Genomic DNA, 11,873 nt, shown 5'->3' on the forward strand with positions numbered 1-11,873 from the left:
TAACGGCAGTCAATCGCCGTTGTTAGAACGCTGTTTTGTCATTGCGTAACTAGCGGCGGTCACGAAGCAAGCGGTTGGCCGTGGGCCGGCCGGTCAGCCGGACCGGCCAGCGCGGCGCACGGCTCGCATTTTGCATAAATTACGCGTTCTTCTGTCCGGCACGGTCGCGTGATCGCGCGACGTTATTGTCGAAATGACGCTGGGCCGCGCGCGGGGCGGACTACCGGCCGCCGCAGGCGCGGCAAAACAAATAGGCCGGCGGCACGTGAAACGTAGGTATGTGTACAAAAGACGTTCCCCGTGAACGAGCGGCGCGGCGTGCCGTCGCTGCCGTCGGACGGCTACCTCGCGACAAATTTCATTTCACGATCTCGCGCCTGCCAGCACCGGTGGGAAACTTCGGGATCGATATCGGTAGCGTCGATTTACATGCGTGCGTAGTAGTAGCTCCTGTTTTTATTTTTGTCTTGTAAAATCAATACCTCCACGTAGTACGCGAATACGTTCGCGAATATTCGAGATGTACGTTGATTTATTGGACCGTTGCGCGTGAGACGTCGCGCGATCCGGAGCGCTCAGCTTTATGGAACGCTTTAACAAATACCTTCGATTTAGACGCTATTTTCGCGTTATTACAAATCGTTCCGGCGACACGATTTCTTTTATAAAAATACGCCTCAGTTCTCACTGGAATTTTTCAAGTGGCAAATTTGCGGAGAAAATTGCAGAAAATTGGGAGTAACTCGCACACGATCTGATATCTTATAATAGAATGACGTTTCGAAAACAGTTCGTGACATAAATTCTAGAGACACTAACGCGCGAGAGGGAACAAAAATAAATGTCGGTAAAATTTAACACGACAAGCATGTGACACGTTGCAACGGCAAAATTTGTAAGGAAAAATAATTTACGTGTAGTATTTTGGTAAGTGGTCCACTTTGTTTTCACTGCAATTACAACTGTCAATTAGAAAATTTATTAATCATCCGAACGTGTTTCCCTCTTTTCTACATTTTCCTCACACATTTTCTCCGAAGCACTTGCTCCAATTTTGATAATTTCCACGACACTGCGTGTTTTCGAACGTAGTAGAACGCCAAGGATGTTTGCCACACGCATAATGTTCGTCGCTATATAAAACGACCGCGAGTCGTCGCGGCAATTCCCATCGCAAAATCACGGTGTCGTTTCCCGCGTTAACGTTATCCGGAGCCAGCTGTTGCAAAAGGTTCACGCTGATTCATGCCGGGTCCGCGATATTTATGCACGAAAATCGGTGTCGCGGCACCGGGCGGCGTGTGACGTCGATAGGACGCGCGGCGGCGCGACGCGGCGCGACGCGTTCGATTCCGCGAACCGCTCGTAAATTTCTCGCGCGGACGTTCGTTAAAGGAAACCCGAGAAGTTCGTCGTGAGAGACAGGAGAGAGAAAGAGAGAGAAAGAGAAAGAGAGAGACGAAAGAGAAAACACCGTACTCTGTGCGAGAAGCGCGGACAAAAGATGAATTCGAGACCGATGACCTTTCTCCCTCGAGGGAGAGAAGATACGAGAGAGAAGGAGAGCGAGCGGGGGGGAGGAAGAGAGGGGAAACGGAGGGAAGGAGGGAAGAGAGCAGCGAGACGAGAGCGAGCCGGGCGAAGGGGGGATGGGGGGGAGGGGACAGAAAGAGAGTAAGAGCGAGATGAGGTGAGGAAAGAGCGTTCGGGAAGACGCCGTTAGTCGATCGAGCGCTCGATGACTGTTTAGCATTCCGCTCTTCTGAGGGGGGAAAAATAACGCGCTTCGGGAATCACCTGGTGCGGCGGCGATCGACCGGCGGTGCCAGTTTTCAAACTCGTTTCCTCTCCCCTCTTCCTTTTTCTCCCTTCGTCCACGTCCACGTCCACGTCCACGTCCACGTCGTCGTCGTCGTCGTTGTCGTCGTCGTCGTTGTCGTCGTCGTCGTTGTTGTTGTCCTCGTCGTGCCTCCGCACTTACGCGCTCGCCGTCACTCTCTGTCCACCCTTCACGCGACCACTCTCCGCGCGAGTAACCCGGGCCTGTGCCTCGGTCCTTCCTCCGCGACGAGATTCGCGCGAAGGCAGGCAGGCCGCGCGCGGAGAGGAGTAACGGGTGTCCAAAGGGCCGGCCACAGCCGGGGAGAATAGTACCGACCGTAGGATGACAGCTCGCGCGCAAGTAGGTCAGGTACCGGAGCGGAGTGAGAGTGAGGGGGAGGGAGGGAGGGAGGGGGGGGAACGGGAGGAAGGAGGACAAGAATGAGCGGAGCGAGAAGGTAGATCTGCTCCTCTCGTCCTCTCGGAGCGGATTCGCGGCTGACAGTCCTCGCACCCGGGTCCCGCGGCGATTCGCGGCTCTCTCGAGGACCCTTCATCGTCTCTCTTCCCGCCCTAACCCGCCCCCCCCCCTTCCCTCCTTCCGGGTCCAGGTATCTCGAATAAAGCGTGTCAAGACGTAACTCACCTTGCTGCGTACGGGGCTGAGGTAACGGCCCGTGACGATTTGAAACGGGCGCACTGAACACACTCCATGCCTCCTATCCTGTCGAACACCAGCGGGCACGAGCACACACCGTACACGCACCACCCGTGCGTACGTGCGACGTGTGCGTGAGAGAGCGTATGTGGTGTGTTGTGTACGTACGTGCGTGCGTCGTGCGTGCGTGCGTGGAGCGCGCGCGGGGAGGGTGTACGTCGCGGTTTTCGGGGCTTTCACAATCGGCGGGGGGCGCGCGGACGCGCCGTCACCGGTCGGGCGCGGGCGGCGGGCATTGACGCGTGCGAAACGCGGACGGTCACGACGCGGAGGCGCGAAAAACAGGAAAAACACGGGGGAGTGACGACGGGTAGTCGCACGGTAGCACGTCGCGTCGCGAAATACGCGTGCGAGTCGGCCCCGCTCGGCCGTGCTCGGCCCGGCTCGGCCGCCGCGCCGCCGCGGCGAGCCGCCGCCGCGCGGTGGCGACACCGCGCGCCGAACGCGAGAAGCTCTTCTTCGCGTACGCGTTTACGTATACTAATTGGAGTAATAATCGTTATTACATGCGCGAGACCGTTATTCACTAGATGCGACGCGGGAGATGAATTGCTGCGGCCGCGGGAAAGTATTGTTTTCTTCTAAATATGAAAAGAAAGAAAATAATTTCTTGAAGATACGAGGATCCATTTTCCAAAAAAGTAATTATATGAGAAATACGAAATTACCAGCGGTGAGTGTCAGAAATATTCCTTTTAGAGATGGAGAATTTAAGGAATACCGTAATAAATGATTATCATAATAATAACGATGGATATCTAATGGCGATTGCGTATTAATTAAATTGTAACTGTGTCTCGGCGAGGACGCTATCGTGCGATGCGAAGATTTCGATCGAGACAGGCGCACAGTGCAGGTAGATTGTCGATATCGAAATCGCGATATTGACATGCAATAAGCGATTGTACGCGATTGCTTTTGTCATCGCGGGCACTTTACGGGATACGTTCGATTCGTCGCACGCGAGATTCGCTATTGGATAGTAATAATCGTGAAAAATACCGTGAAAAATACGGAGCGCGAGCTGAACGCGATTTCGTGATTCGTTGGCGAATGACCGTTTCCACAACTACCATTAGGAAAACGATACTTCGAGAATCACAATGTCAAAGAACGATACAATCTCGAAGGATCGAAACGTTTAAAGCGCAAGCTAATGACATTTTTCACGTCGTAATTAAGAATATAGGTTCCTTTTGGCTGCACTTTGTACGTGAAATGAATATAAATTTAATTTATATAGGGAGAAAAGACAAAGAAAATAAATGTGGGAAGTGCGAAAAAGGCAACTAAAACGGCTATTATTAGCGCAGAAATAAAAAATACGAAATACTTTTTTTATAAACTGAAATTATTCAAAAGCAAAAACCAACAAACCAATCACACGCACACAAATTATTTAACATAGTAGAAAAAATAGAATTTGAAAAATTATTAAAAATGCCTAAAGTAGTGTATTAGTTGCAGCTATTTGTTTAATATATTTTCAATATTCGAAGATAATAATCAAAATATAAAAATAGAAATAAAATTACTATTCCTTCAAAACTTATTCTTTGAATTATATGTAGAATACTACTACTTCTGCCAAATATTTTTTTAATTTTAACATATAACTTTTAACATTTAAAATATCATTTTTATGACTTTGTTCATGAAGTTTAAGACATTGTGAAAAACGCATGAGTTTTATCAAATTTATATATTTTATTTATTCGTAATATATAAAATTAAATACAATTAACAAATTATCTGTCATTCTTCATCATCATCATTTAAATTAAATATCCTTCCTTATACTGGAAAATAAATGTCTTTGTCATTTGTTAATGAAAGTAAATTTTTAAAGACGATGCATATTCTTTAAATGCTGAAACTTGGAATAGTTTATCCTTAAATGTTGGATCCAAAAATTCTTCAAGTTCAGATTTGAGTTTCGGCATATTGCTTTCATAATTATATATAATTTCCTTAAAAGTTGACTCTACAGGAAAGTCAGTACCTAAACGATAATTTATCCATTTCACAGCACACGGTGGTATTGCTTTATAAATGGAAAATTCGGAATGCTCAAATATCGTCTTCATGAAGGTGGAACACAACTCTGCCATTCTCACGGGTTGGAAGACATCATAATTCCTACATTTGTTGAATACCTAAACATTTAAATTACAATCACATATGACGAATATTATTATACATATAATATCTGGAGCTTTTCTCGTTATATCTTGCATAGATTCACTTACATCGGTTTCGTCCATTTCGTAATCCATATCTCCTAATAACGAGATGCCCCAGCAGAATAGGGCACTAATTGCTAGTTCGGGATACTTAAAACCAACGATGTTGGTAAATTTTTGCAAGAATGTTCCTAAAATTTTCTCGAAACATTCCAATTCGGTGCACGGTTCGAGTCTACATATCAGTTTGGACGCATCGCGTCGAACGTCCACATTGTCATCGACTAATAATTGTAACAGCATTGTCCACCAGTCCAATGTGGCACCTATAAAAAGATCATTTTTACGTTATATTTATACGAGTCTAATTCCATTGGCTGTAGAAATCCTTGAATCATACATACTTGTAGGGCCTTTATCAAAAAGTTCGTACAATATGTCGAAAACTGATAATCTAAAATTTTCATTCAACAAACCAATCCAGGTGTTGTCACAGACTTTCCTATAAATGTCTTCCGCGTATTCCCATTTAAGATCTTCATTCTTTAAGGATATAAAAAGATATTAAAAAGAATACAAAGATATGTCGAAGTATAGTAAGGACAAAGTATAGCAAGGAAAAATAAAGAACAGAAGAGATCGAAAAAAGTAAATGTAAAAAATGAGTGAAATAACGAGCAAACCTTTAATTCACGAGTTATTGTCGTCATACATTTTCCTAGCAATCTCAAGTAATTAACACGTTGTGAATAGATATTATTTGCATCATGTAGATGTATTTTCGTAAGAACCAAGTTACAAATTTCACGTTTGTCGATGACGCGACGTTCGTCCATCAAGCTATTATATAAGAAATCAAAAATCGCATCTTGTAAATCAGGATTATATTTATATAAATCTGGGGCGAAATCGGTAATTATGCGAATAGCGTAAGTGCTCAATAATTTTCTTTGCGGATAAGAATCTTTCTTTAGTATTTCGGAAACAGTAGTCCAAGCAACGCTCTGTATCTCGGCTTCTGGCATGATTAAAAGCCGTGAATATATGATGAATGCATTACTTCGCTCATTGTGCAGCTTTTGCAAGAAACTTGAATATTTCGCCATAGAAAGTATGAATTTTATCACAGACGTTTTGTACATTTGTTCACCCGGTCCTTGTCTTAAAAGATCTTCCGCGACTAAGTGCCCTTGCAGGATATACAATATATCCTCCATATTACAATTTTCAACCCTGAAAACATGATGAAAAATATGTACAAAGTCTGTCTCGATGTTATAATTTTGTGAATTTATCTTTCTTACATATTTTTGTCTGAATTATATAATTCATTAAGGATGTCAATATATACACTAGCTATGAAAAAACAACTGAATTCATCAGTTCTTCTCTCCAATCCCTTCAATATCCAATCTGTCCCGCGTAAAAAATCTGTGACGTCAGATTTTAATAGTTGCATGCGGACGGATGGCAACCTCGTTAAGATCTCGAATATCTATAATTTAATCAATCAAGAATTAAAATTTTAATCATATATATATATATATATATATATATGATTATATTCTCTAGTATTGTCGTTTTGTGACTTGCCTGTAGTAAATAGCCATGCGTGAGATTCATTGAGATCCGGGTACCTCGTGCTGTACATAAAAGTAACTTTTTCACCATGCCATAGGCTGTACTCTCTGTTAATAATGACACCAGCGCTCTAGCTGCAAGCTCACGTGTGTTATGTGCAGGACTTTTAGCGCATTGCGATACCAAACTAACAATTTTATTTATCTGAAAACACATCTGTCGTAATACATCTTCCTCTCTAACTGACAATTTGGAAAAAAATTGTATATAAATATATAAATACCCAAGCAATATCGGTGCCATCAAAATGGTAATTTATATACAATCGTGATAGTAGCAATAAAATTGCTTGTACGCTGGATTCTATTATGATATCTTTAATCGATACGAAGGCGTGCAATTTAGACAAAATAAAATCCAACAAATTGGGATATCTATCGAAAAATATTCTCGCTGTCATTTTGTTGTCCGTTGTCAAATTGATGTGATCCTTGGTTCTTTGAACACCAAAAGTTCGTATCATAAGTGCGCTAAACAATAATGTAGCCGCGTTACGTTCCTGCGAACCGATTAAAAATTATTTTCTGCATACGCATATGATTAGAATAATATTAATATTTTCAAATTAATATAAAAATAATATATGTATAACACTTACCGGCCATGTTCTTTCGTAATTTTTAAAGGCAACTATGAAACCGTCTGCAATGTAATTCTTAGTCATGTTTCTGAATTGACAATGTCTAAATAAGGCTCTAAGAATATTCATGGAATGAATTCTTATCTCGGTTATATCAAGTTTGATCGTTTCTGCATGATGCTCGTCGCTACTTTTTATTATCGATTCAGTTAAATGCTCGTATTCAGAAAATATATTTGTATCTCGGTACATTATGTTCTTTACTTCCTGCCGCAGATTGTCAACTGTCTCGAGTTGCGAGAATTGCAATAAAATTTTCATGACCGAAGGAAACGCAGCCACTTTTGAATTATTACGGATTTTTGGTTCCGAGGATAACACTGCCTGTTTTGAAATAAATTCGTTTTAGTATTATATCTCTGAGATCTCGATTTTTCAATAACGATTTCTTTTTGCTCATACCTGTATCATAAATGGGACACCCGCACTTCTTCTTGTCGCACATAATTTCGTGTAGCCTGGCATTAATCCTGTAATGCCTATTAAGATATCGTGCAACCAACGCATAGGGAGCGTATTTAGAGTCGTGTCTGTTAATTGCCATAATCGCGTGCATAATTGATGAAAACCAACGTACACTTGTTCAAACGCACCTCTATGCTTCGTTTCGCACAATAACGAGACTAAATGTTTCATCATCTTTTCAATCTGTTAACACATTAGTTCATTTTACATTTCGTTAAAACATCAAAACATGCATATCTGCAAATCTCACTTGTTCCATTGTCAGTAGTCCGTTTGGAGGTTCAGCAGTTTGTATCGACGCTTCGGTGGCAAGTAGACCAAACAACTGGCTGACTTCTTTAACTGTGCGCCAAGAACAAAGTAGCACCATTTGTGGCGTTATAATTTCCTTCTCGGGTAATGTCTCGTCTAAATTTAATGTTTTCGAGTCCATTGGTAAATGTCCTTCCGGCGAGGAATTATTTACTACCACAGAAACAGCACGATTCAATTCAAAGCACAATTTTATAATTTTATCTATGAATAATTGCCACATTTCAGTTGTTTTCATGCCTCTGAAGCAAAAATGACATAAATATATCAATTTTTTCAAAAATAATTTATAATGCGTATAATCGTATTTTGTTAATTACCTTAAGTCACAATCTGAAAGCAAACTTCTTATGCAAAATAAATGTCCGTATAAAGAATTTTTAACGATTGCCATTCCTAATCCCTTTTCTTTTGCTAAAGCTAACGTTTGCTGCAAAAATAATCGCAATATGTTCTGTATATTGTATTTTTTACATTTTAAAACTTTACATTTGATGACGTTAGAATAAATATTATGTCTTGTACATACTTGCAATGTTTTGTGTAGCAGTAAAACTAATTTCAGTGTTACTACTTCTGGAATTTCGGGATCTGATTTTACATCATAGAAATCAAAAACTAAATCGACTACACAGTTTATATCAGGAGATAACTTGAATATTTTTAACAAATATGCAGCCGTAACACTGTCAATAGGTCGTACGCTGTCAGCAAATTTAAGTGCAATATGAAACAGGTGTAAATGATTTAAGTCCAACAATGCTGGATTGGACAACAAAATTGATTTTATGATCCGATATTCCATTTCCTTATTCGATTCGTATGTATCTAGCATTAAACATTGGAATATCGTCGAAACTTGGTCTTGTTTCCATTCGACATTTTGGAAATCATGACGAGGGAGTAAAGTACCTATTTGCGGAAGTGAAAGTATATCTTTGAATTCATCATAAAGATCTTGCGTAAGTAAAAGTATCTGCAAGCTGGAACGTCTACGAGCGTACGTTGCATCTGCATACAAATTGCTCACGCATTCTAAACGCAAGTTTACAAAAAAATTAACGTAATCCCTCACATTACGTATTAGATTAATTTCGTGCAAAAATTGTTTTTCAACTGTTCGACAAGACTCGACTAGAGTGTTTTGTTCGTTGTAACGATTTCTCATCTTTTCTTCGTGAGACAATTGTCTCCGCAAAACAGCCAAACTATCTTTCAGCCGTTTTAAGGCCTGTAAAAGATGATAGATTCATTTTAAAGGTGAGATTTTCATGAGAACCAATATTGAGAAAGAGATATGTGTTTCTTCTTACCTTTTTAATTAAAGGTACATATTCCATCTTCTCACCCAAATTATATTGCAAAAATTGCAAAATTATATCAAGTTCGTGGTGCGTAAATCGTAACGTGCTTTTCTTTGATTCCACTAAGAGTGCTAACATCTCCAATTTGCACTATAAGACAAAAAAAAATGAAAGATTGCTTCTTTGCCTATCTAAAATATTACTTACATTTTTTACATTTCTTACATTTCTAAAGCGGATGTTACTTATAAAATAGATTATTTCTAAGAGTTGTTAATATGAATAAACTGTTACCTCTTCGCTATAATGCCAAAGGCACTCATTCAAAGTACTGTAATCCAAGATACCTCGCCATTTGCACCACTCTGCGAATTCATCATCAATGTCGAGCTCACCTTTTTGCTTCGATATTCGCAGGGCACGAAATGTGCTCAACATCTCCTGTTCGTTCATGTTCATTTATTTGTCTTCTTCTTAATTGTCTTCGGATTTCAGGATCCCAATGGATCTCAGTACTAGATTTCTTTAGCGTTTCTGAATTTCCAAATAAGGCCAGAAGTCCAGACGTATTTTCTAGTATTCGTCTTATTCCATTCTTATCAATTCTTGTATCATTTAAATATTGTAGCAAATGTGCGAGCACGTGCGGCGTGGAACTCGTGGCAGCGAGCGATGTTTACAGCGTTTACACTTCTAGTTTCTATGTCAAAATGGCATTTTATGGTTCCTACACACTGGATTTGACTGGATGCCGAAACGCTTGCGCGGTAAGATGTAACGCGATAGCCAATGTTATACTGTGCTTATAGCTCCTAGAGAAAAATTACACATCCATTGGTTACCACGTCGTGTCTTGCCGCGCGGCAAGCGTTTCCGCGTCCAGTGTGCAGAAGCTATAAATTTGAAAGTTTCAAATTTATAGCTCCTGCACACTCGACGCGGAAACTTTGAAGGCATTCGGCGAGAGGTGATTCGCATTATTAAATCTAATTTAAACTATTATATTAATAAAGATTGAACGGGTGAAAACATCACGGTGCAAACAGACGATATCACCCTCTCGCTTCCACAGTTCGTGTATTACATGCAAATGCGCATGCGTGCGTTTCTAATTCATTTCATATCGCGTACGTGTTATCACATTTAGTGCCCACGTGAAATAACGTAGATACATTAAAGGAAATTAATGCGATTCTGCTATTTCTGTAGAAGAAAAGTCACACAGACTGAAAATATTTAACACAATATCTAATCTTGACAGGACCATTACATAGATACCATAAGCGCATGCGCATTTTACAGTACACGGATTGTAAAAGGTGTGGAAAGTGCAAAAGGGGTTGATTTTCCTCCATTCTTAAGGCTCCTGCACACTGGACGCAGAAATGCTTGCCGCGCGATGAACGCGCAATAAACTGATAGCTCCTAAAAAAAGATGACACATCTATTGGCTTTTACGTTGCATTTCGCCGCGTTGCATTTAGCATAGGCGGTATTCTTTGAGAAAAAATGCAACTAACGATATAGTAATATTACATGTATGGAGTTCCTCAAATAAAAGAGCTAGGACATTAAGTGACGATTTTTGATTGGTTGCGCTATATGCAATAGGAAACAAGCGATAGACAGAAAAAGATAGAGAGTAATAGCCGTAATAAAAAATGATGTTGCTTTCTTATTCTATCTCTTCTAATTCTATCTTATAAGATTTTTCTTATTAATGACGTCTTAATACTTACTTGAGGAATTTTAATATCCATTTCTATCAATTTAATTTTAATCTCGCTTCAACTTAATTACTTTTTATCTTTTTTTGATTCTTATAGAACTAGAAAGAGATAAAAAGTTAAACCGAGATTAAAGTTAATCTACATTAATAGAAATGGACTATAACTAATTTATTTCTGATATATTTGACGTTAATTTTAACGGCACGCTTTTACCGATACCCGCTAATTTCTCTACCGGTAACCGCTGGTCATCCGATTGATGCGGACATCTGTATTCCCTCAATCGTTAGAATTTAAGTTTGTTATACGTACTGTCACCACAACGAGATAACATATCGATCTTTTGGAGTACAGAAAAATTTAAAGCACTCATTTATTTAAACAGGTAGACCGAAGAAATAATAAACTTCGTATTTATTTTATTCGCACATCGACACTTCAATCTATTTTTCCAACATTGCAATGAAAGCTGTCATAGTTAACCGTTTCAACTGTATTCTATAAACTAAAATGTTTCGATTTTTATTTAATTTCTGTATTACATAATTACGCAATTCGGAGCGAAGAAAGGGAATGTGTGTTGTTGAAATAATACGCGCGTATGTACATAAATTTTATCTTCGTAATTGATTGCATCAATATTTTTTTTACATTCTTATCTCAAGAAACAGTCGTATCTTTTATAACTGCCACCTGCAGTAATATTACGTCTAATTTCATAAGCGATATAAAAGAAGTAAACCTTTATATACTGAACTTTTATATTGAATCTATCTTTAATAGAATCTAATTTTATGAGGAACACGTAATGAATTCCTCTCACGTTCTTATCTTCCCTTTTATAATTTGAATTTTCACGATCTAATTTTATGATAATCGTTCCACGAGTGATTGAAAGTGGGGAAAAAAGTCTATGTTTTTTTACTATGAATATTACAATTAATTATTTAATATTTATACGAATATCTTATCACGATAATGTATCTTCCGCCTCTGAAAGCTAGAATATATGTATGCATCTCGTGAATGTTACATTGTCCAGGGTATATCGTGTATAAC

The 11,873-nt window shown here is 39.7% G+C and overlaps 2 protein-coding genes across 2 annotated transcripts in view; both read right to left on the minus strand.

The window, feature by feature from the left end:
* Nucleotides 1-2,522, minus strand: part of LOC105453546 (uncharacterized protein CG43867) — a 65,257-nt gene extending 62,735 nt beyond the window's left edge. The window contains exon 1 of the mRNA XM_011695598.1: nucleotides 2,468-2,522. The gene's annotated coding sequence lies outside the window, so the exon portion shown is untranslated. The remainder of the gene's footprint in view (nucleotides 1-2,467) is intronic.
* Nucleotides 2,523-4,259: 1,737 nt separating this feature from the next.
* On the minus strand, nucleotides 4,260-9,891 carry LOC105453547 (thyroid adenoma-associated protein homolog). Its single transcript, XM_011695601.1, has 14 exons — nucleotides 9,379-9,891; nucleotides 9,094-9,234; nucleotides 8,310-9,011; nucleotides 8,101-8,210; nucleotides 7,719-8,022; nucleotides 7,406-7,651; nucleotides 6,962-7,327; nucleotides 6,587-6,862; nucleotides 6,316-6,507; nucleotides 6,027-6,217; nucleotides 5,406-5,955; nucleotides 5,127-5,265; nucleotides 4,789-5,048; nucleotides 4,260-4,695 (listed from the first exon to the last, which is right to left on the minus strand). Exons 1-14 carry the CDS (start codon nucleotides 9,541-9,543, stop codon nucleotides 4,366-4,368), a joined length of 3,972 nt encoding a protein of 1,323 aa, XP_011693903.1. The 5' UTR covers nucleotides 9,544-9,891; the 3' UTR covers nucleotides 4,260-4,365.
* Between the last annotated feature and the right edge of the window lie 1,982 nt (nucleotides 9,892-11,873).

Source organism: Wasmannia auropunctata, unplaced genomic scaffold, assembly GCF_000956235.1.
Source record: "Wasmannia auropunctata unplaced genomic scaffold, wasmannia.A_1.0 LD335998.1, whole genome shotgun sequence".
Lineage (NCBI taxonomy): Eukaryota > Metazoa > Arthropoda > Insecta > Hymenoptera > Formicidae > Wasmannia > Wasmannia auropunctata.

What these genes read in the sequence shown, in the direction of transcription:
- LOC105453547 (XM_011695601.1), bottom strand. Translation starts at nt 9,543, where the DNA reads ATGAACATGAACGAACAGGAGATGTTGAGCACATTTCGTGCCCTGCGA. An exon ending in ATGTACCTTTAATTAAAAAG is followed by an intron (nt 9,012 to 9,093) that starts GTAAGAAGAAAC and finishes CATCTTTTACAG; the next exon opens with GCCTTAAAACGGCTGAAAGA. An exon ending in TGCTACACAAAACATTGCAA is followed by an intron (nt 8,211 to 8,309) that starts GTATGTACAAGA and finishes TTATTTTTGCAG; the next exon opens with CAAACGTTAGCTTTAGCAAA.